The sequence below is a fragment of the Salmo trutta genome, chromosome 24 (assembly GCF_901001165.1).
Source record: "Salmo trutta chromosome 24, fSalTru1.1, whole genome shotgun sequence".
Lineage (NCBI taxonomy): Eukaryota > Metazoa > Chordata > Actinopteri > Salmoniformes > Salmonidae > Salmo > Salmo trutta.
The window spans coordinates 29,369-55,334 of NC_042980.1; the positions used below are offsets into that span (position 1 = coordinate 29,369).

The following is a 25,966-nucleotide window of genomic DNA, read 5'->3' on the forward strand; positions in this document are numbered from 1 at the left end:
GCTGTAAAAGTTGATAAATTGGCATACTGGATAGAAACCCTTAGGTAAAGATAACATAATCTGACACACTCACATATAGAAAAATACTGACCTATGTGTGTGTTCACGCTTGTTGCGTGCTTGTGACTGAGCCAGGATGTGCGGCCATGCGTGTGAGTGTGCCAGCAACTGACCACTCATATAACTACCGGTCAAAAGTTTTAGAACATGAGTAGGTCTGTGTATATCTGTGTACACTTGTTCTTTCCTGGAATTAGTACATTTGCTAACAGTGATGACTAAATATATAGCTAAGATTTAGTGTACAATTAGTAAATGGCTGACCACAGTGTTCACCCCTCCTGTAGAATACCTATACTTACATGATATCCACCTGTGTGATCGTCTTCAGGTTCTTCACCATCTGTGGGAAGCATGTGAGTGTACTAGTAACACACACATCATGTGGATGACAACTACAGAATGACCATGATTTGTACTCTACCAAAGAGCTTTCCTCACCGCTGACTGTGTGTGTGTCTGTGTGTGTATGTGTGTGCATGTGAGTGCGTACATATATGTAGGTGACACTGAAGATGCTGCTGCTGACATTCGTGGTCAGTATGTAGAAAAGCTTCTCCATCATCGGGGAATGTTCTTCCTCCTCCTCTGCTACGCCTTCGCCAGAGTCGTCCTCTTTGGAACCGTCAAATACGGAGAGAACATCAACAGGTGAGAGGCTCACTCCTCTTTCTTTCCTCTCCTGTTGTATCCCCTTTTCTACCTCTCACACACATATTCCTTGTCCTCTCTTGTCTCCTACTTTCTACTCTTCTTCCCACTCTTCCACCTCATCCACTTTTCTCTTTTCATTTCCATAAATCTGCTCCACTCTTATTATCCTTTTCCATCATAATTTCTCTAATCTTCTACTTGGCAACCTCTGTGATTAGTGTAGTGATTTGATAAGCAAGCGTCTCTTATTAGATTGTGAGATTTGTAGCGGCATCACAGCTTCCCCAAGTGTAGAAATAGTGGGAGTTTGAGAAGTCTAACTTCTCCAAAGCAGGCAAGGCCATCACTGTTCTGTTCCGTATTGTCACTGGGGAAGACTGGAATAAGACTGCATGGTAAGAGCTGGGTGATTACCTCTTTCATATATTCATAGCAGACAGGCCTGTGTCTACAGGGGATCCAAGTCAAGCGTAGTGTAATATGTTTCTTTGTTATGTAAAAAAAAGACCTCAACAGATATGAAAGGTACCCATGTAGAAAAATATGCATTACTCAACAGACTTAAAGCTGCATTATGTAACTTTTTGGGCGACCCGACCAAATTCACAAACAAATGTGTGTTATAGATCTGTCATTCTCATTGAAACAAGTCTAAGAAGTGGTAGATCTATTCTATTTGTGCTATTTCTATGCATCCCGTTCTAAAGTTTGTTTTTTGTGTCTTTTACTTTTGGTTTTGTACACCAGCCTCAAACAGCTAAAAATACAATATTTTTGGTTATGGAAAATATATTTTATAGCGGTTTAGATGGTACAATGATTCTCTACACTATACTTACTTGTTTTGCCACATAAACTTAAATTAGGAAACCTACTAGAGTTTTAGCAACCAGGAAATGGCGGAGCGATATCTGCATAGTGCGTCTTTAAATCTGCAATATCTAACTTCCAAAAAATGACATATTGCAGCTTTAATTGAAAAAAGGGACACACTGTTACAGTATTATTTTAAGTAAACAAACAAAAGTTCATGACTTGAGAGGGTTTGTTGATGTTATTGTTATGCCTCTATGTCTGCTCCATAGAGATACAATATTATATAATAATAATACATGCCATTTAACAGATTACATATATTTATTTGTGGGTTCACGTTGTAGCGTGGAACCCCGTATGTTGATTACACCGTGTTTGGGATGTTCCTCTCCCCATGTGCATCCTCCGTTCTGTACCCCCGATAAACATCGCTACTGGGAGACGGACTGTGGGAACTACGCAGGAGCTACTGCTCATCATCGCTTACATCATGCTCAACCTCCTCGTGGTAAGAGTGTGTCTGGCCCATATTTTATTTCCTGCGATACGAGATGTGTGTGACAATCTCATAAATCTCATAGTAAGCCTTGGCATCTCTCCCCTGGACAGTTTAACACTGTTATTATACAACTCATCATCCGGACAGCTGTCAAACCATGCAGAAATCATTATCTACCTCCTGTGTGTGTATGTGAGAGAGAGAGATAGACAAAGTCAACTCTAGCTATCTATCTCTCTCCATCTTCCTCTGAATATGAGCTGAAGAAAATATTATTTTGGTTTTATGGACTGTGTCTGTTACACAACCTGTCCCTTAGATGTCTACAGAGCTAGACGCTGTGAATGTTGTAGGGAATTTACTATTTATAACATTTCACCAGTCACCACTAAAAACCACATAGGCCTGTCATTCACATTCAGTAAACATTACTGTAGTCACTTCATCATTTTTGAAGGCATTTTAAAGACTGTATGGTAGCAAATAAGTATTTTTTTAAACTCTACCTGTACATTACTCTAGCATGATATGTAATTGTTGTCTGTCAACCATATCTGCTGGATGTAAGTATGCTAAAGTGCATTGAAGTGTTCAGACAAGTGTTTCGCAGCCATCATCGTGGAGAACTTCTCTCTGTTCTACTCTACTGAGGAGGTTCAGCTGCTGAGCTACAACGACCTCTGACACTTTCAGATCATCTGGAACAATGTGGATGACAAAAGAGAGGTGAGAAGAGAGAGGGGGTGGAGGGAGAGAAGGGGTTGGAGGGGGTGAAAAGGGGCTGAGACACTTCTAGGTCATCTGTAACATAGCGGATGACAAGAGAGAGGTGGGCAGAGAGAGGGAGAGGGAACCATGTGGAGATGTAAGGTTTGGAAGTGGAGGAGAGCTGGAGGAATGCAGGGAGAGAGAGCAAGATGAGAGAGATACACAGAGAGTGAGAAGGGGGGGAAATCGAGAACAGAGATGCAGAAAGAGAGGTAGAAAACAACTGATATAATAGGGAAGGAACTGTGTGGGGAGGTTAGAGTTGGAAGTGGAGAAGAGCTGGAGGGATGGAGGGAGGGAAAGAAAGGCTGGACAGGTGGGGTGACCTTTAACCTCTATTCTCTCTCCACAGGGAGTAATCCCCACATTGCGGGGGAAGTTGTTCCTGCTGAGTCTGCTGAGGGGTAGGCTAGAGGTAGACCTGGACAAGGACAAGCTGCTGTTCAAACATATGCTACAAGATGGAGAGAATGTCACCTTCCACCACGTGCTCAGGTGACAACGGCACACACGTGGACACCCATAGACAAACGCCTTCCACCACGTGCTCAGGTGACAACGGCACACACATGGACGCCCATAGACAAACACCTTCCACCACGTGCTCAGGTGACAATGGCACACACACATAGACACACATCTTCCACAACATGCTCAGGTTACAATGCCAAATATTCTCACTTCTAAAAATGTTTATCCTCGTTGTCCCCCTGTGTTGTTGCATTATGTTTTCGTACTGCTCAGTGGATATCAGGAAGTCTCTACAGCTGGAGGAGCTGCTGGCTAGAGAGCAGCTGGAGTACACCATAGAAGAAGAGGTGGCCAAGCAAACCATACGCATTAGGCTCAAGAAGTGCCTTAAATTCTCTGGGCAAGGTGGGACGTGACCATCCCACACTATTCAACAGCCAGTGAAATAGCATGGCGTGAAGTACAAAACAGCAAAAATATCATAATTTCAATTTCTCAAACATATGACTATTTTACACCATTTTAAAGATACACTTCTCCTTAATGTTACCACATTGTCCGATTTCAAAAAGGCTTTGAAGCGAAAGAAAAACATTAGATTATGTTAGGAGAGTACGTAGACAAAAATAACCACACAGCCATTTTCCAAGCAAGGATATGTGTCACAAAAACCCAAAACATAGCTAAATGAAGCACTAACCTTTGACGATCTTCATCAGATGACACTCCTAGGACATCATGTTACACAATACATGTATGTTTTGTTCGATAAAGTTCATATTTATATCCAAAAACAGCATTTTACATTGGCGCGTGATGTTCAGAAAATGTATTCCACCAAAACCCCTGGTGAATGAGCACATCAATTTAGAAAAATACTCATCTTAAACGTTGACAAAATACATAACAATTATTTTAAGAATTACAGTACTCCTTGATGCAACGGCTGTGTCAGATTTTAAAATAGCTTTTCGGCGAAAGCACATTTTTCAATATTCTGAGTACATAGCTCGCCATCAAAGCAAGCTATACAGACACCCGCCAAGTTCTGGGGTCACCTAAACTCAGAATTAGTATTAGGAATATTCTCTTACCTTTGCTGATCTTCGTCAGAATGCACTCCCAGGACTGCTACTTCCACAATACATTTTGTTTTTGTTCGAAATAAACCATATTTGTGTCCAAATACCTCCGTTTTGTTCGTGCGTTCAGGTCACTATACAAAAGCATAATGCGCGAACGTAATTTGAGACACAAAAAGTCAAAATGTTCCATTACCGTACTTAGAAGCATGTCAAACGTTGTCTACAATCAATCTTTATGGTATTTTTTACGTAAAAATGCGATAATATTCCAACCGGACAATAGCGTATTCATTCCAGAAGAAAAAGAAGGAGGGGCACGCTATCGGAATCGCGCATCACCAATCCCTTTGTCCATAGGCAGTCCCCTCTTTGACTGAGCTCCTATTCTCTGCCCGGTTACAGGAGACGCATGAAAAAACTTTCTGATGGCTTTTGACAGCCAATGGAAGCCTTAGGAAGTGCAACGTGACCCCACAGACACTGTAGTTTCGATAGGCATTCAAAAGAAGAACTACAATTCTCAGATCTCCCACTTCCTGGTTGGATTTTTTCTCAGGTTTTTGCCTGCCATATGAGTTATTTTATACTCACAGACATCATTCAAACAGTTTTAGAAACTTCAGAGTGTTTTCTATCCAAATCTACCAATAATATGCATATTCTAGTAGCTGGGCCAGAGTAGTAACCAGTTTAATTTGTGTACGTTTTTCATCCAGCCCGTGAAAATACTGCCCCCTACACTTTAAGAAGTTAAACGCACCCGTGCTGTAAGAGACCCAATCTATATATACACAAACACACATACTATTTTAATAACGTGAATTGTTCATTTTGTGGACCTACAGGTTAAAGAATGAATGACAGTTTAGCTAATCAGGTAGAGCCTATAGAATGCCAGCGTTAGAGATACCAGAACAGGTAGACATAGAAGTTGAAGAAATACTAGCAGAGCACATGAGAAGACTGTTTGTTAACCAAACCCGTATGTCCGAGATTTTGTGTCCAACAGGTGAATTACAGGAGAAGGTGATTCACTCAATCCAACCAGGAGACTGGGTGTGGATCCAGTCCCTGAGGACAAAAGAACTGGAAGCAGCCACAGTGGGAGTGGCCATACCAAGTGCTCCTGGTAACAGCCTTTGCGGTGAGAATAGCTGAAAGAGCTACCTGGGTTCATATCACACATTGCGGGAGGGTAAGACACACTGACACTGTCGAACAATCACAGAGTTAGGAGAAGAACCGAATACCAATAAGGTTCGGGGGTTATCTTTCTAACGAAGATTCCGTAACCCGCCCGATCCTCACTGTGTGCGTTCATAGAAGTGAAAGTGTGGGTTGGCCTCTAGCCAGTGATATGTTCTCCGGGAGGGGGTGGGGCTTTACAGAGGTACTGGTCGGTCTGAGCTGTCTGATTGTGGGAGCCATATTCCTAATACACCATGAACCACTCGAGAAGTCAGAAAGTGGTAACTTGACCCATAGTGTAGAAGATGAGGAGTTTTTATGCCCTAGGTACAAAAGGTCACTCGAGCTGGATAAAAAGGAAGTGAGAGTAGAGTTAGGGAAGGATGTCTCAATAGAGTTATATGCATACCAAATGGGGTCCCTAACCTCCTGGCAGTCTAGGACTCTGACTTCATGGGGAAGATATCTGTGTAGATCCCTGTGTAACTCATGGAATCAGGTCATAGCTCACACAGAGAGAGAAGGCTATGTCAATCCACACACCCAATATAGAAACAGATGGAGTATAGCGAAAGCCAGGGTTTTTGACTGTAATCCAGAGCAAGGGAAGTATTGCTTAAAGTTATGAATTACCATTAAAAGCGTAAAGAAAGAGGATTTAGGGTTATGGTATGTTGACCTTGACCAGGCCAGTGTCGACACTACGGTACCATTCCGAGTAGTAGAGGTTAGGACAGGATACCAGTTGTACCCCTGATAAAACAAAATTACTTGTGTAGTCATCCAGAACCAAGGACCGGTGAGGATAGTTCAGACAAAAGATCTTAAGGAAGTGATTGAGGTGGAGACTTGGTTTGGGGATTCCAACCTATGGCTGGAATGGATTCAGTATACAGCTAGATCAGTAGCTAAAGACAGTTGCACTGATCTGCATTATCTGTATCCTATGTGCCCATTAGATCCAGACTTCCCCCTTTCACAGTCGCATGAGGAGACTATTATTGTATGGCTTGACACAATATACACGGACGGGATGTAGGGGAAGTGAGAACATGCAATAGAACAGAGAGAGAAGGAGTGTTCCGTCTGGGTCCTTAGACGATAGAGCTTACATTGATAGCATTGGGGTTCCAAGGGGGGTGCCTAATGAGTTTAAAGCTAGAAATCAGATATTGGCTGGTTTGGTATCAAGCATCTTCTGGTGGTCAACCCTCAATAAAAATAAAAATGTAGATTGGATAAATTATATTTATTATAACCAATAGCAGTTCATCAACTATACTAGAGATGCGATAAAAGGATTAGCAGAACAGAGAGGCAACTAGTTTGATGGCTTGGCAGAATAGAATAGCATTGGATTGTTACTGGTGGAGAAGTGTGGTGTGTGTGTGATATTCGGATCAATGTGCTGTACTTTCATCCCAGATAACACAGCTCCAGATGGATCAGTGGCCCCGCCCTGGCAGGTTTAACCTCTATGGGACCGGCGGGACGAATTCGTCCCACCTACGTAACAGCCAGTTGAATCCTGTGGCGCGATTTTTAAAACGTTTGAAATACTATTACTTCAATTTCTCAAACATATGACTATTTTACAGCTATTTAAAGACAAGACTCTCGTTAATCTAACCACACTGTCCGATTTCAAAAAGGCTTTACAACGAAAGCAAAACATTAGATTATGTCAGGAGAGTGCCCAGCCAGAAATAATCAGACACCCATTTTTCAAGCTAGCATATAATGTCACAAAAACCCAAACCACAGCTAAATGCAGCACTAACGTTTTATGATCTTCATCAGATGACACACCTAGGACATTATGTTATACAATACATGCATGTCTGTTCAATCAAGTTCATATTTATATCAAAAACCAGCTTTTTACATTAGCATGTGACGTTCAGAAAAAGCATACCCCCCGCAAACTTCCGGGGAATTTACTAACAATTTACTAAATTACTCACGATAAACGTTCACAAAAAGCATAACAATTATTTTAAGAATTATAGATACATTACTCCTCTAAGCACTCGATATGTCCGATTTTAAAATAGCTTTTCGGATGAAGCACATTTTGCAATATTCTAAGTACATAGCCCAGCCATCACGGGCTAGCTATTTAGACACCCACCCAGTTTAGCCTTCACCAAAATCACATTTCCTATAAGAAAAATGGTCTTACCTTTCCTGTTCTTCGTCAGAATGCACTCCCAGGACTTCTACTTCAATAACAAATGTAGGTGTGGTCCCAAATAATCCATCGTTATATCCAAACAGTGGCGTTTTGTTCGTGCGTTCTAGACACTATCAGAATGGTAAATCACGGTCATGCGCATGGCGCAGAACGTGACAAAAAAAATCTAAATGTTCCATTACCGTACTTCGAAGCATGTCAACCGCTGTTTAAAATCAATTTTTATGCCATTATTCTCGTAAAAAAGCGATAATATTCCGACCGGGAATCTGCAATTAGCTAAACGGCCGAAGGAAAATACTGCACGGGTCGAATCGCGCACGCGCTTAATTCCATTGTCCTCTGATGGGCCACTTGGAAAAGGGGATTCTGTGTTTCAGCCTGAGGCTGCCTCGTCATCGTTCAGGTTTTTCCCGGGTTCTGAGAGCCTATTGGAGCCCTAGGAATTGTCACGTTACAGCTAAGATCCTGACTCTTCAATAAACAGAAGCAAGAACAACAACACCTTGTCAGACAGGCCACTTCCTGCATGAAACCTCAGGTTTTTGCCTGCCATAGGAGTTCTGTTATACTCACAGACACCATTCAAACAGTTTTAGAAACTTTAGGGTGTTTTCTATCCAAACCTGAACAATAATATGCATATTCTAGCTTCTGAGTTGGTGTAGGAGGCAGTTAAAAATGGGCACATATTTTTTCCAAAATTCTCAATACTGCCCCCTAGCCCGTAGAGGTTAACCACATTGGCTAACGAGTTAGTGGAGAACTCTGGGGTGGATACCTCACTGACTGGGTGATGCGATAGTATGTTTGGAAAAATGGAAAAATGTTATAATCACTGTGATGTGGGCTTCTTTTACCAGTATGAGTGTGTTGATATTGTGTGAATGATGAGTATATGCCAAGTATGAAAGGTTTAATCACCAGGGTTCTGGAGAGATTGATAATGGAGCAGATGGGCAACTGGAATGATGCCTTTGATGGAAGTGACCCCAGAGGACACTGAATCCAGCTCTGGGCAATGATCCTTGGTTTGCTGTTGAGGAAGTGGTTGAATAAAGCTTACCCAAAATGTTCTTATATGTATTAAATGTAGTGGCAGGTGGATGTGAAGGTTTTAAGTTCTGGGACAAAGAGTCTGTCCCACACATGTTAGGTGTAGCCCCTGCTGCAAGAAGGTCTTCTTTTTATACGTTTTTAAATAATATGTTCTGAATATATCCTGTGTACTATTTGTCTTTCCTGATGTGAGGGTTTGAAGTTCCTGGGTGACTGGTAGTCAACCTAGTACAGGTTAGGTGTAGCCGGAAGGACGTGAGGGTTTTTAACTAACATCTAATCATTAAATCGAACATTTACAATTGTGTTGAGTGACACCCTAGGGGGTATCAAAAGGGGGAATCTCAAAATTTCCCTGAAATTTTAAGAACTTATGTATTCACACCTATCAGGTGTGAAAAGGGGGATTGTTAGGGTTTGATCAACTATTTGTGTGCATATCCTATATAATATAACAATTTGTTTGCATAACCTATATAATATAACACAGATGCTATAGTGATAAGTTTATTAACTATAAGATAATTGAATACTGCTATATGTTAGAGGAAGTGGCTCATATGATGGTGGGTCATGTGGAAAGAATGCTGACGCTTTAAAACAGGGTTTTGCAAGAGCTTTTCTGTAGAATAATAGCAATAACAGGATATGGGTGAAAGGTATATGCAGGGGGGTGTAAGGGTTTTAGAGAACTGTGCATTTTGCAGTCACAAGATGAGACATCCGCCAGAGACAACAGCTACGCCAGGAAACAGGAGTGCGTCTAGAGGTTGGGACCAACATGCACGCCAACGATAGGCTGGAATAAGTCTAAACCATATTCTAGCCTCTACTATGACAGGCCCTCAGGGAGAGGGAACTAAGTCTGTCCAGTATTTAAAGAAGAACTTGTAATGTCATTCCAGTTCTCTGTCTGCCCTGCGAGGTGTTACAGAGAGCCCGTATATACGAGCCACATATTTACCATTCAAGTGTTTGCATTAATTAAAGTACAAAGAAATCAGAAGTTACTATGTGCTGACTATTTTGTCCTGATGCCAGATTCGAATTGACGCGACTTAACATGGCTTAATTTACCCTGTCCCGCGACACAATTTACTCCATAGCCGGGGTTAGTTGTGCCAAGAGACCACTTTGTTTTCAATAGCTATGTTTTCAAATCTGTAATGTTTACATGAATTCTGATTATTTCCAGGGATACACAACATCATGAAATATGTATATGTCTTTGTTAGAAAGAAAATTATATTTCCTTTGAAGGAGTGATGCTTAATGTTAAAACAACTCAATTTACCCCACTTTTTCTTATTAATTTGAATGACCTGAAACACTCTTCTCTGAGTGACAAGGCAAACCTCCCAACCTGGTAGCTCTCTCCGTCCATCACAGCCATTACCATGTCCGAGTCCTCCACCACCACCGCCATCTCACTGTCGCGCTTACCCAGCATGCTTCTGTCGTTGATGTTGGCTGAGCCTGCCGGCAGACACACAGGATTAACTTATAAATTGTGCTTGGAGTGCCACTTTAGTCTCCTTTTCACCTCATTTAACCTCCCTGGGCAAGGTGGGACGCTTGTATATACAAATACCTCATAAATGCTATAACTTCAATTTCTCAAACATATGACTATTTTACACCATTTTAAAGACAAGACTCTCATTAACCTCTCTAGGGTATGTGGGACGAAATCGTCCCACCTACTCAACAGCCAGTGGAATCCCGTGGCGCGTTATTCAAATACCTTAGAAATGCTATTACTTCAATTTCTCAAACATATGACTATTTTACACCATTTTAAAGACAAGACTCTCGTTAATCTAACCACACTGTCCGATTTCAAAAAGGCTTTACAACGAAAGCAAAACATTAGATTATGTCAGCAGAGTACCCAGCCAGAAATAATCAGACACCCATTTTTCAAGCTAGCATATAATGTCACATAAACCCAAACCACAGCTAAATGCAGCACTAACCTTTGATGATCTTCATCAGATGATAATCCTAGGACATTATGTTATACAACACATGCATGTTCATATTTATATCAAAACCCAGCTTTTTACATTAGCATGTGACGTTCAGAACTAGCATACCCACCGCAAACTTCCGGTGAATTTACTAAATTACTCACGATAAACGTCCACAAAAAACATAACAATTATTTTAAGAATTATAGATACAGAACTCCTTTATGCAATCGCTGTCACGTCCTGGCCAGTATAAGGGTTAATTGGTATTGTAGTTTGGTCAGGACGTAGCAGAGGGTATTTGTTTTATGGTATTCGGGGTGGTGTGTTTGTTGTAGGGGATTTGATTTGTGTATTCCGGGGTTTTTGGGCACTGTTCCTTGTTATGTATGTCTATGATTGATCTAGCTGTTGTATGTCTATGTGTGGTTAATTGGGGTTGGGACTCTCAATTGAAGGCAGGTGTTGTCCATTTGCCTTTGATTGAGAGTCCCATATATTAGGGTGTGTTTGTATGTGTCTTTTGTGGGAGATTGTTTTTGCACTGCGTTTGTGAGCCTGCAAAACTGTTTCGTGTCTTGAGTATCATTTATTGTTTTGTTGGTCAAGTGGATGCTTTACTCGTGTTTTTTGTCAGTAATAAAACATGAGTGTCCACAATCCCGCTGCATTTTGGTCCTCCTTTCCTCAACACGACAAAGACCGTGACAATCGCTATGTCCGATTTTAAAATAGCTTTTCGGCAAAAGCACATTTTGCAATATTCTGAGTAGATAGCCTAGCCATCACGGGCTAGCTATTTTGACACCCACCAAATTTGGCCCTCACCAAACTCTGATTTACTATTAGAAAAATGTGATTACCTTTGCTGTTCTTCGTCAGAATGCACTACCAGGACTTCTACTTCAATAACAAATGTTGGTTTGGTACAAAATAATCCATAGTTATGTTCAAATATCCTCTGTTTTGTTCGTGCATTCAAGACACTATCCGAAGGGGGACGAAGGTTGACGCGCCCGACGCGTTTTGTGACAAAACAAATCTAAATATTCCATTACCGTACTTCGAAGCATGTCAACAGCTGTTTAAAATCAATTTTTATGCGATTTTTCTCGTTAAAAAGCGATAATATTCCGACCGGGAAACCCTGTTTTAGTTCAAAGACGAAAAAATAAAAACATGGCGTCTCCTCGTGCACGTGCCTCAGTCTCATTGTTCTCTGATCGACCATTATCCAAATGCGCTACTGTTTTTCAGCCAGGGCCTGCAAAGACATCATTCACCGTTTTTGCCCCCTTCTGAGAGCCTATGGGAGCCGTAGGAAGTGTCACGTTACAGCAGAGATCCTCAGTTTTCAATAAAGAGAGTGTAGAAGCCCAAGAAATGGTCAGACAGGCCACTTCCTGTAAGTAATCGTCTCAGGTTTTTGCCTGCCATATGAGTTCTGTTATACTCACAGACACCATTCAAACAGTTTTAGAAACTTTAGGGTATTTTCTATCCAAAGCCAATAATTATATGCATATTCTAAATCGGGTACGTTTTTTATTCGGCCGTGCAAATACTGCCCCCTACCCTAGAGAGGTTAATCTAACCACATTGTCCGTTTTCAAAAAGGCTTTACAGCGAAAGCAAAACATTAGATTATGTCAGGAGAGTACCCTGCCAAAAACAATCACACAGCCATTTTCAAAGCAAGCATATATGTCACAAAAACCAAAACCACAGCTAAATGCAGCACTAACCTTTGATGATCTTCATCAGATGACACTCCTAGAACATTATGTTATACAATACATGCATGTTTTGTTCAATCAAGTTCATATTTATATCAAAAACCAGCTTTTTACATTAGCATGTGATGTTCAGAACTAGCATACTCACCGCAAACTTCCGGTGAATTTACTAAATTACTCACGAGTAACGTTCACAAAATACATATAAATTATTTTAAGAATTATAGATACAGAACTCATTTATGCAAATGCGGTGTCAGATTTTAAAATAGCTTTTCGGTGAAAGCACATTTTGCAATATTCTGAGTACATAGCCTGGCCATCACGGCTAGCTAATTTGACACCCACCAAGTTTGGCCCTGACCAAACTCAGATTTACTATAAGAAAAATTGGATTACCTTTGCTGTTCTTCATCAGAATGCACTCCCAGGACTTCTACTTCAACAACAAATGTTGTTTTGGTTCCAAATAATCCATAGTTATATCCAAATACCGGCGTTTTGTTCATGCGTTCAGGTAACTAGCCGAAGGGTGACGCGCGAGCGCATTTCGTGACAAAAAATGACAAAATATTCCATTACCGTACTTCGAAGCATGTCAAATTCTGTTTAAAATAAATTTTTATGCAATTTCTTTCGTAAAATAGCGATAATATTCCAACCGGGCGACGTTGTATTCATTCAAAGGCTGAAAGAAAAAAATTGAGGATTCTCATGAACGCGCATCTCCAGTGTCACTGTCCCCAGCCTGACCAGTAACAAACAGAGCTGCTGTACTTCGCCCAGAGACTGCAGACATCTCATTCCACTTTCTGGCGCCTTCTGAGAGCCAATGGAAGCCTTAGAAAATGTCACGTTTCAGCAGAGATGCTGTATTTTCGATAGAGATGCAACAGAAGGATAACAAATTGTCAGCCAGGGCACTTCCTGTATGGAATCTTCTCAGGTTTTGGCCTGCCATATGAGTTCTGTTATACTCACAGACACCATTAATTTACATTTACATTTTTAGTCATTTAGCAGACACTCTTATCCAGAGCAACTTACAGTAGTGAATGCATACATTTCATACATTTTTTTTTTCCTGTGCTGGCCCCCTGTGGGAATCGAACCCACAACCCTGGCATTGCAAACACCATGCGCTACCAACTGAGCTACAGGGAAGGCCATTCAAACAGTTTTAGATACTTTAGAGTGTTGTCTATCCAAATCTACTAATTATATGCATATTTTAGTTTCTGGGCAAGAGTAGTAACCAGTTTAAATCGGGTACGTTTTTTATCCGGCCGTGCAAATACTGCCCCCTATCCCCAACAGGTTAACACCTGATTTACCTACATATCAATAGGTGGTCCAGGTATGTCATGAACATAGCACAAGCGGAGGGTAAACCCTACTCCTTGAAGTTTGCAGTTGTATCTACAAATCTCAAATGTTCTCAAAACGTATCCTTTAATATGTGTACTTTACTCTACTTATACTTCAGATATCGCTTTCAACAGGAAAAGTTTTAAAAACATCTCTGGGGCTAGGGGTTGATTTGGGATTTAGGGTGCCTTTCACTAGGTATCTGGATATAGATGAAAATGCCTTTCATCTCCTATTACGGGTACACCTCATCTCTTTTCATGTATCTGGATGGTAAGCGTCTTTCTATGAGAAAATTAGTTATCTAGGGGACAGATGTTCTGGGTGAAAGATGTAATTTTAAGAACACATTTGCAGCCAAACACTGCAGCATAGCCTGCAGCTGGAGCATGCTCTCTGCTATTTCCCTGGGTGACACTTCCATCTACTGGGCAGATGGTGTACTTTTATCTTTTTCAACAGCAAACAAAAGTCTAAAAACGGTTGCACAGCACCAGTACTTGGTTTGTCTTCCTGAGAGTGTTGTGAAGTTATTTGTCATGTCATGTTTTGTAGTGTATAGGGTTATATGCAGTCCAGCTTACTGATGATGATCATATTGCTAGTCACTATGACCATGTTGTGCTGTGTTCTTTTGATGTTATCTTACTGAGGATGATGACAGAATGATCAGTCACTATGACCAGTTTGTTGTGGTTATGTTATTTTATGTTGTGTTGTATGGTATTGCTGTTACAGTATATTATCTTACTGAGGATGATGACAGACAGAATGATCATCCACTATGACCAGTTTGTTGTGGTTATGTTATTTTATGTTGTATTGTTGTAACAGTATATTATCTTACTGAGGATGATGACAGAATGATCATCCACTATGACCAGTTTGTTGTGGTTATGTTATTTTATGTTGTGTTGTATAGTATTGTTGTTACAGTATATTATCTTACTGACTGATGATGATGGTGTGATTGTTCACTATAACCAGTTTGCTGTGGACATAGATCAGCTCAGTGACTACTCTGTCGTCCAGGTCAGCATGAGTCCTCAGCCCACAGAACGAGATGTAGTTGATCCAGCAGGCTTCCACTGTACACACACACACAGATGCACACACAGGTTGTACCATTTGCTCTCTCCTATCAAAGAATCCAACATCTAGACCCCTTCACACGGCAACACTTGGGGGTTAGATTTCAGTTAATTGACTAGTGTTCTATTAATACTGCTTGCTGCAGCGGGGTGTATAAATGCCCTTAATGCGGAGCGTTGTTAGTCAGAGAATTATCCCATTTAAGGCATGGGATCTTTATTTCTATTTACAAATGGGCCAGTGCTGCTCAGTTGACGCCATACATATGCAGGTTATGTGCACTGTCGATAATGAGTGTTCAGGGGGCAGTGAGAGATGGGCCATGTTCAGGGGGCCGTGAAATGAATTGGCAGCCAATGGGACGTCTATTTACTCACACATTTCAGTCTCTCGATGTGATCTCCCCGGCACATGGTCCTGTAGGGAAGAGAAGAAACAGACATCAATCCTCTTGTCTTTCTTTTCATCTCCACTTTCATTACTCTTTTCTTTTCCCATTTCTCTCCTCTCTGGCCATCCCTTCTTCTTTGCCCACTTAGCTCAGAACTGGCTTATCAAAGCTTTCTTTTCTCTCTTTTCTCATTTTCGCACTGCGTGGGAGACGTGATGTTTTTGTGTGTTTCTTAATCGCCTTTTAAGCGTGAGATGAGGTAACTGTTGTTTTTAGCCTGGCCATTGTAATTTTCCTGTCTCTAAGGCAAAGGCGCGTGTCCAGTGCTTATTTAGAGCTTAATTGAGGCAATTAGGGAAGGAGTGTGTGAGAGGGTGTGAGATTGTGTGAGCAGTGATTACCTGTAATTAAAGTACATGATGGCTTTGATGGCTTGGCCCCCTCCTGAGGAGATGTCGCCTTCAAATCTGGGTAGCAGAGGCATCACTATGTACACCCGGAACTGCCTTTTCTCCCTGAACACACACACACACACACAAACAAGATACATACTGTAGTAAGATACAACAGTAGTCCTATAAATCTACCCTAATAATCCTCACTAATACTGGAACTGTTATTACAACGGTCCAGTCATCGTGAAACGTGCACCAGGCTCCAGGGTTAAACTGCTACCTATGGTCTGTGTTCCATAATGATTCAAATATCCTACATGTCCCAAATTATTGCAGAACTTGTAATAAGCTAGCCTAATATGATCCTCAGAAAAACCACACGAATGTGACAGAGGAAATAAAGGTAAACTAACAATGGAATGGAATGGATGTCACGTCCTGACCAGTAAAGGGATAATTTGTTATTGTAGTTTGGTCAGGACGTGGCAGGGGTTATTTGTTTAGAGTGTTTAGGGCTTTGTTATATTATGTGTTCATGTAGAAGGGGTATTTGTTTAGAGTATTTTGGGGTTTTTGGGCTATGTGTTTATGTAGAGGGGTGTTGGTTTAGAGTGTACCGGGGTTTTAGGTTTAGGTTCTAGGTTAGTGTATTCTATGTTAGTTCTAGGTTGTTTAAGTCTATGTTCAGTTTATTGATTTGACCTTCAATTGGAGGCAGCTGTTTCTAGTTGCCTCTGATTGAAGGTCCTATGTATAGGGGTTGTTTTGTATGGGGGTATTGTGGGTAGTTGTAGTTGCATAGATTTGTGTTTAGCCTGAATCCTGTTCGTTCGTATGTTTTCGTGTTCAATAAAAGTGAATTATGAGCACTCAACCCGCTGCGCCTTGGTCCAATACCTACGAAAGACGTGACAATGGAGCTGAATGTAAGGAACCTAACACTAAAGTCAGTGGGTATAACTGATGGTATAACTGACGATAGTGGCTAATATTTAACATGATACAAATTGCTAAATATACAGTGAAAAGACTGGACATTTCATTAAAACATTGTAGAAATCATAAAACAACTGGGTAGGATTGGCGCTATACTGTCATTTGTGTCACGTCCTGACCAGTAAAGGGGTCATTTTGTTATTGTAGTTGGTCAGGATGTGGCAGGGGTGTGTTTGTTTTGTGTGTTTCGGGGTTTTTTGGGTTATGTTCTATGTTAATATAGTTCTATGTTTGTTCTAGTTCTTCTATTTCTATGTTTAGTTTATTGGGTTGACCTTCAATTGGAGGCAGCTGTTCCTCGTTGCCTCTAATTGAATGTCCTATTTAGTAGGGGTGTTTTTCCATGGGTTTTGTGGGTAGTTGTTCCATGTATAGCTGTGTAGCCTTACAGGACTGTTTTTCGTTGTTGTTTTTGTATGTGTTTTGTTTTGGTTTCCTTCTAATAAAAGAAGATGAGTATTCATATACCCGCTGCGTTTTGGTCCACTTTTTACGATGCACCTGACACATTTGTACATGGCTATGGAAGCATATCACTTGGGACTCCAAATTTCATCACAAGTTATAATGTCAGCATTTCATAAGCTTCAATGTGGAAAAGGTAATATGTTGATATGCTTCAGTTTGCTGGCATATGACTGGTTTCACATTTCTCTCTAGCAATCATATTGGTAAAATAGATCTACAGTTTTTAAAATCTCTATTTACAATCCCCTTATCCAAACGGCTACTCATTTAGAGTGGCGGCTCGCCCATAAGGGCATTAGGGGCCGGGGCCCCACTTGTGATTGGCCAATAAAATATAAACAATTGTATAAAAATATATATATATTATATAATTCATGGACAACGTTTTAAATGATCATAAAAGTGCAGTAAGTTTGTAAATTTTCCTGTTCCAATAATACATTGTTCAAAACAAGCTGTTCAGTTACTTACTACCCTGACCCTCAGTGACTGCCAGCTCCACCTCAATTGTTTTGCCAGCTATTTGCTATGAGGGAGAAATGCCCCAATGAAATCACAGGATTTAATAACATAAATTATAACAGCACAAAGTAAATGGACCATCCTGTGGATGCTCAAATGTGCGTCCGCTCAGTCAGAAATTCTGGGTGTGCTCTAGTCTCCTCCTCCCAATGAGTCTCTCGCACCAGATGGCTTACTTCTGCATGTGAGACTAGATCTGCTCTATTAGGTACAGATGGCACTAAAGCAAAAAGCTAATTGCAATTAACTTGTAAATAAATGATCATAACAGTCATGGGAGCCTGGTACTTGATAAACCAAACAACTTCATCCGACAAGAGTCCAAGGACAGTGGGAAACACTAGCTCGAACCTCTGCTTGATTTTTTCAAAAGAGATTGTCACTAAATGTATTATTTTTAAAACTGGTATTGTTTGCATTAAATAATCATTACTAAAACAAATTAGTATACTGTACAATAATTGATACATACAGTATGTTGAACTGGAGGCAAAATAATGTAAATTTCAGCGTGAACATGAACCGTTTTATTGAATATTTATGATAAAAACATCCTAAAGATTGATTCTATACATCGTTTGACATGTTTCTACAAACTGTAATGGAACTATTTTGACTTTTCGTCTGGACTAAACTCGCGCGCTTAGTGAATTTGGAGTGCTGGACTAAACGCGCAAACAAAATGGAGGTATTTGGACATAAAGATTAACTTTATCGAACAAAACAAACATTTATTGTGGAACTGGGATTCCTGGGAGAGCATTCCGATGAAGATCATCAAAGGTAAGTGAATATTTATAATGCTATTTCTGACTTATGTTGACTTCAAAATGGCGGGTATCTGTATGGCTTGTTTTGATGTCTGAGCGCTGTACTCAGATTATTGCAAAGTTTGCTTTCGCCGTAAAGCTTTTTTGAAATCTGACACAGTAGTTGCATTAATAAAATAATTTTTTATGCGATTTTTCTGGGCAGGAGTAATAATCAGATTAAATCGGGTACGTTTTTTATCCGGCCGTGAAAATACTGCCCCCTATCCATAACAGGTTAAGGAGAAGTTTATCTATAGTTCTGTGCATAACACTTGTATCTTTTATCAAAGTTTACGATGAGTATTTCTGTAAATTGAGGTGCACATTCACCGGTCGTTTTGGAGGCAAAACATTTCTGAACATTACACAATGGGGTTTTTGGATATAAATATGAACTTTATCAAGCAAAACATACATGTATTGTGTAACATGTGTATTGTGTAACATCCTATGAGTGCCATCTGATGAAGATCATCAAAGGTTAGTGATTAATTTTAGCTGTATTTCTGGTTTTTGTGACGCCTCTCCTTGCTTGGAAAATGTCTGTGTGGTTTATCTTGTCTAGGTGCTGTCCTAACATAATCTAATGCTATGCTTTCACCGTAAAGCCTTTTTGAAATCGGACACTGTGCTTGGATTAACCAGAAGATTATCTTTAAAACGATGTATTATATACTGCTCAAAAAAATAAAGGGAACACTTAAACAACACATCCTAGATCTGAATGAAAGAAATAATCTTATTAAATATTTTTTCTTTACATAGTTGAATGTGCTGACAAAAAAATCACACAAAAATAATCAATGGAAATCCAATTTATCAACCCATGGAGGTCTGGATTTGGAGTCACACTCAAAATTAAAGTGGAAAACCACACTACAGGCTGATCCAACTTTGATGTAATGTCCTTAAAACAAGTCAAAATGAGGCTCAGTAGTGTGTGTGGCCTCCACGTGCCTGTATGACCTCCCTACAATGCCTGGGCATGCTCCTGATGAGGTGGCGGATGGTCTCCTGAGGGATCTCCTACCAGACCTGGTCTAAAGCATCCGCCAACTCCTGGACAGTCTGTGGTACAACCTGGCATTGGTGGATGGAGCGAGACATGATGTCCCAGATGTGCTCAATTGGATTCAGGTCTGGGGAACGGGCGGGCCAGTCCATAGCATCAATGCCTTACTCTTGCAGGAACTGCTGACACACTCCAGCCACATGAGGTCTAGCATTGTCTTGCATTAGGAGGAACCAAGGGCCAACCGCACCAGCATATGGTCTCACAAGGGGTCTGAGGATCTCAACTCGGTACCTAATGGAAGTCAGGCTACCTCTGGCGAGCACATGGAGGGCTGTGCGGCCCCCCAAAGAAATGCCACCCCACACCATGACTGACCCACCACCAAACCGGTCATGCTGGAGGATGTTGCAGGCAGCAGAACATTCTCCACGGCGTCTCCAGACTCTGTCACGTCTGTCACGTGCTCAGTGTGAACCTGCTTTCATCTGTGAAGAGCACAGGGCGCCAGTGGCGAATTTGCCAATCTTGGTGTTCTCTGGCAAATGCCAAACATCCTGCACGGTGGAGGCCCGCTGGAGGTCATTTTGCAGGGCTCTGGCAGTGCTTCTCCTGCTCCTTCTTGCACAAAGGCGGAGGTAGCGGTCCTGCTGCTGGGTTGTTGCCCTCCTACGGCCTCCTCCACGTCTCCTGATGTACTGGCCTGTCTCCTGGTAGCGCCTCCATTCTCTGGACACTACGCTGACAGACAAAGCAAACCTTCTTGCCACAGCTCGCATTGATGTGCCATCCTTGATGAGCTGCACTACCTGAGCCACTTGTGTGGGTTGTAGACTCCGCCTCATGCTACCACTAGAGTGAAAGCACCGCCAGCATTCAAAAGTGACCAAAACATCAGCCAGGAAGCACAGGAACTGAGAAGTGGTCTGTGGTCCCCACCTGCAGAACCACTCCTTTATTGGGGGTGTCTTGCTAATTGCCTATAATTTCCACCTGTTGTCTATTCCATTTGCACAACAGCATGTGACATTTATTGTCAATCAGTGTTGCTTCCTAAGTGGACAGTTTGATTTCACAGAACTGTGATTGACTTGGAGTTACATTGTGTTGTTTAAGTGTTCCCTTTATTTTTTTGAGCAGTGTACTTGTATGTGTGAGAATTGTGAATCATGAGATTTTCGTTGTTTTGAATATGGCGCTCTGCTATTTCACTGGCTGTTGGCGGCGTGGGATGCCAGCGTCCCACATTTCCCAGAGAGGTTAACCTCTACTCAGCAGCCAGTTGAATCCTGTGGCGCGTTATTCAAATACCTTAGAAATGCTGTTACTTCAATTTCTCAAACATATGACTATTTTACAGCATTTTAAAGACAAGACTCTCGTTAATCTAACCACACTGTCCGATTTCAAAAAGGCTTTACAACGAAAGCAAAACATTAGATTATGTCAGCAGAGTACCCAGCCAGAAATAATCAGACACCCATTTTTCAAGCTAGCATATAATGTCACATAAACCCAAAGCACAGCTAAATGCAATTCTAACCTTTGATGATCTTCATCAGATGACAATCTTAGGACATTATGTTATACAATACATGCATGTCTGTTCAATCAAGTTCATATTTATATCAAAAACCAGCTTTTTACATTAGCAGGTGACTAGCATGTGACTATCATTCCCACTGAACACTTCCGGTGAATTTACTAAATTACTCACGATACGTTCACAAAAAACATAACAATTATTTTAAGAATTATTATTATTATATGTCCGATTTTAAAATAGCTTTTCGGTGAAAGCACATTTTGCAATATTCTAAGTAGATAGCCCGGCATCACAGGGCTAGCTATTTAGACACCCAGCAAGTTTAGCATTCACCAAAGTCAGATTTACTATAAGAAAAATGTTATTACCTTTGCTGTCTTTGTCAGAATGCACTCCCAGGACTTCTACTTCAATAAAAAATGTTGGTTTGGTCCCAAATAATCCATTGTTATATCAAAATAGCGGCGTTTTGTTCGTGCGTTCAAGACATTATCCGAAAGGGTAAATAAGGGTTACGAGCACAGCGCATTTCATGACAAAAAAATTCTAAATATTCCATTACCGTACTTCGAAGCATGTCAACCGCTGTTTAAAATCCATTTTTATGAAATTTTTCTCGTAAAAAAGCGATAATATTCCGACCGGCAAATCGTTTTTTATTACAAAGAGAGTGAAAGTAAAATCATGCTATCCCCTCATGCACGAGCGTCATTCTAATGGCCCTCTGATAGAGCACTTGCCAAACGCGCTAGTGTGTTTCAGCCTGGGGCTGCCTCGATATCATTCAGCTTTTTCCCGGGCTCTGAGAGCCTATGGGAGCCGTAGGAAGTGTCACGTTACAGCAAAGAGCCTCAGTCTTCAATAAACAGAGGCAAGAAGAACAACACCTTGTCAGACAGGCCACTTCCTGCATGAAATCTTCTCAGGTTTTTGCCTGCCATATGAGTTCTGTCATACTCACAGACACCATTCAAACAGTTTTAGAAACTTTAGGGTGTTTTCTATCCAAAGCCAATAATTATATGCATATTCTAGTTACTGAGCAGGAGTAGTAACCAGATTAAATCGGGTCCGTTTTTTATCCGGCCGTATAAATACTGCCCCCTAGCCCTAACAGGTTAACAAACGAGGATTGGATGTCGTCGACCTTCTTTTCAAAATGGTTGACGAAGTCATCCGCAGAGAGGGAGGGTGGGGGGGAGGAGGATTCAGGAGGGAGGAGAAGGTGGCAAAGAGCTTCCTAGGGTTAGAGGCAGATGCTTGGAAGTTAGAATGGTAGAAAGTGGCTTTCGCAGCAGAAACAGATGAGGAAAATGTAGAGAGGAGGGAGTGAAAAGATGCCAGGTCTGCAGGGAGGCTAGTTTTCCTCCATTTCCGCTCGGCTGCCCGGAGCCCTGTTCTGTGAGCTCGCAATGAGTCGTCAAGCCACGGAGCAGGAGGGGAGGACCGAGCCGGTCGGGAGGATAGGGGACATAGAGAGTCAAAGGATGCAGAAAGGGAGGAGAGGAGGGTTGAGGAGGCAGAATCAGGAGATTGGTTGGAGAAGGACTGAGCAGAGGGAAGAGATGATAGGATGGAAGAGGAGAGAGTAGCAGGAGAGAGAGAGCGAAGGTTGCGACGGCGCAATACCATCTGAGTAAGGGCAGAGTGAGTAGTGTTGGAGGAGAGCGAGAGGGAAAAGGATACAAGGTAGTGATCGGAGACTTGGAGGGGAGTTGCAGTGAGATTAGTAGAAGAACAGCATCTAGTGAAGATGAGGTCAAGCGTATTGCCTGCCTTGTGAGTAGGGGGGACGGTAAGAGGGTGAGGTCAAAAGAGGAGAGGAGTGGAAAGAAGGAGGCAGAGAGAAATGAGTCAAAGGTAGACGTAGGGAGGTTAAAGTCACTCAGAACTGTGAGGGGTGAGCCATCCTCGGGAAAGGAACTTATCAAGGCGTCAAGCTCATTGATGAACTCTCCAAGGGAACCTGGAGGGCAATAAATGGTAAGGATGTTATCCTGTCTGGGCTAGGGGGCAGTATTGAGAATTTTGGAAAAAATATGTTCCCATTTTTAACTGCCTCCTACACCAACTCAGAAGCTAGAATATGCATATTATTGTTCAGGTTTGGATAGAAAACACTCTGAATTTTCTAAAACTGTTTGAATGGTGTCTGTGAGTATAACAGAACTCCTATGGCAGGCAAAAACCTGACAAGGTTTCAAGCAGGAAGTACCCTGTCTGACAAGGAGTCGTGCGTCTTGCATCTTTTTATTGAAAAGTAAGGATCTTAGCTGTAACGTGACAATTCCCAGGGCTCCAATAGGCTCTCAGAGCCCGCGAAAAACCTGAAGGTTTACGAGGGAGCCTCAGGTTGAAACAGATTATCGCCTTTTGTAAGTGGATGCTCAGAGGACCTTTGAATGAGGCGCGTGCATGAGTCGCTCCCGAGGAGAAATTTTATTCGGCTGTTTAGGCTCAATGCATACTCCCGGTCGGAATATTATCACTTCTCTACGACATAAATGGCATAAAAATTGGTTTTAAACAGCGGTTGACATGCTTCGAAGTACGGTAATGGAATATTTAGACATTTTTGACACGCCAATGCGCCATGCGCGGGACCGTGAAGAAGCATTCTAGAACTCACGAACAAAACGTCGCTGTTTGGATATAACGATGGATTATTTGGGACCAAACCAACATTTGTTATTGAAGTAGAAGTCCTGGCAGTGTATTCTGATGAAGAACAAGCAAGGTAAGAACATTTTTCTTATAGGAAATGTGATTTTGGTGGAGGCTGACCTGGGTGGGTATCTAAATAGCTAGCCCTGTAATGCCGGGCTATGTACTTAGATTATTGCAAAATGTGCTTCATCCGAAAAGCTATTTTAAAATCGGACATATCGAGTGCATAGAGGAGTAATGTATCTATAATTCTTAAAATAATTGTTATGCTTTTTGTGAACGTTTATCGTGAGTAATTTAGCAAACTGTTAGTAAATTCAACGGAAGTTTGCCGGGGGTTATGCGTTTTCTGAACGTCACATGCTAATGCAAAAAGCTGTTTTTTGATATAAATATGAACTTGATTGAACAGACATGCATGTATTGTATAACACAATGTCCTAGGTGTGTCATCTGATGAAGATCATCAAAGGTTAGTGCTGCATTTAGCTGTGGTTTGGGTTTGTGTGACATTATATGCTAGCTTGAAAAATGGCTGTCTGATTTTTTCTGGCTGGGCACTCTGCTGACATAATCTAATGTTTTGCTTTCGTTGTAAAGCCTTTTTGAAATCGGACAGTGGGGTTAGATTAACGAGATTCTTGTCTTTAAATAGCTGTAAAATAGTCATATGTTTGAGAAATTGAAGTAATAGTATTTCTAACGATTCAAAAATCGCGCCACTGGAATTTCAGTAGCTGTTACGTAGGTGGGACGAAATCGTCCCACATACCCCAGAGAGGTTTAAGCTTGAATGGGCTAGTGATTGTGACGGTATGGAATTCAAAGGAGGCGATAGACAGATGGGTCAGGGGAGAAAGAGAGAATGTCCACTTGGGAGAGATGAGGATTCCAGTGCCACCACCCCGCTGGCCAGATGCTCTCGGGTTGTGCGAGAACACGTGGTCAGACGAGGAGAGAGCAGTAGGAGTAGCAGTGTTTTCTATGGTAATCCATGTTTCCGTCAGCGCCAAGAAGTTGAGGGACTGGAGGGTAGCATAGGCTGATATGAACTCTGCCTTGTTGGCCGCAGACCGGCATTTCCAGAGGCTGCCGGAGACCTGGAACTCCACGTGGGTCGTGCGCGCTGGGACCACCAGGTTAGAGTGGCAGCGGCCACGCGATGTGAAGCGTTTGTATGGCCCGTGCAGAGAGGAGAGAACAGGGATAGACCGACACATAGTTTCCTATGCTGTTGTGAATGGTTCTGTCTGCACAGATGATGAAAACTGGTTCTGGAAGAGATGCATTGGTTATGTACCAAAAGTGATTGATGAAGGGCCCAAACATTTCTTATTGTAAGACCACACCGACATCGCACTGCACTTGACATCGCATTGCACCGACATCAGCTCAAGCATAAATTACCTTTAAAAGTCAAGTGCAGTGTGATGTTGTCGCAGTGTGACTTGTTTGAATCCCAGCTTAAGACAAGTAAGTTATCGTACAACCTCATTTGACCTAGGTAAGCAGTCTTATAGCTAAAGTATGATGGTCACCTCTACAGTATGTAGATGAAGTGTTTGCTGTTCTGGATGGCAGAGATGTAGGCCAGGTATATAGACTCCTTGAGGATATTAGACCCAATAGACCACTGGCCTATCGACCTCAATACCTAAATGCAGAGAAATACATTTTTTATACCTTTAAACACACACACACAGTTTTATAACACATGCTGATAGTACAGTATATGCGTATAGTTTTGTGTGTGTGTGTTCTCCCTACATGTACATTACCCTGTGTATGTTTTCCCAGGAGTGGCGGCAGCTCCATGGGGGCAGAGACTTGGGCATCAGACAGGGTTAAAACGTTGTTCAGAGTGCTTCTTCACCAACTACAAGCACACACACACACACACACACACACACACACACACACACACACACACACACACACACACACACACACACACACACACACACACACGTAAGCAAACACACACACACACAAAAACACACAAAGAGACAAAAAGAGAGTTGATTAAGACCAGACATCAGAGCATTGCGTTGACTGTGAAAATCATCCCCAGAAAAAGGCTACTAATTACACAGGAGAATAGCTATGTGATGTCAGAGTTCCCTTTGACTCCAATATGCTGCCCTTACATCCACTTAGACAGAGGATCAGTGTGTGGTGTTCAGAAGTCACTGGCCTT

The 25,966-nt window shown here is 41.6% G+C and overlaps 1 protein-coding gene and 1 long non-coding RNA gene across 4 annotated transcripts; one reads left to right on the forward strand and one right to left on the reverse strand.

Annotated features, from left to right (window-relative positions):
• Nucleotides 1–272: 272 nt before the first annotated feature.
• On the forward strand, nucleotides 273–3,747 carry LOC115160580 (uncharacterized). Of its 3 annotated transcripts, XR_003869089.1 has the most exons (5): nucleotides 281–1,109; nucleotides 1,875–2,038; nucleotides 2,640–2,755; nucleotides 3,150–3,406; nucleotides 3,542–3,747. It is a non-coding gene; the product is annotated as an uncharacterized LOC115160580 (long non-coding RNA). The 3 variants fall into 3 exon arrangements; XR_003869088.1 differs by having other exon boundaries at nucleotides 273–1,109; nucleotides 1,875–2,755; XR_003869090.1 differs by having other exon boundaries at nucleotides 273–711; nucleotides 1,875–2,755.
• A 6,080-nt stretch (nucleotides 3,748–9,827) lies between these two features.
• On the reverse strand, nucleotides 9,828–16,007 carry LOC115161496 (phospholipase D1-like). Its single transcript, XM_029712476.1, has 4 exons — nucleotides 15,753–16,007; nucleotides 15,334–15,377; nucleotides 14,822–14,956; nucleotides 9,828–10,270 (listed from the first exon to the last, which is right to left on the reverse strand). The coding sequence occupies exons 1-4, from the start codon at nucleotides 15,899–15,901 to the stop codon at nucleotides 10,080–10,082; spliced, it is 519 nt and encodes a 172-aa protein (XP_029568336.1). The 5' UTR covers nucleotides 15,902–16,007; the 3' UTR covers nucleotides 9,828–10,079.
• Nucleotides 16,008–25,966: the final 9,959 nt, after the last annotated feature.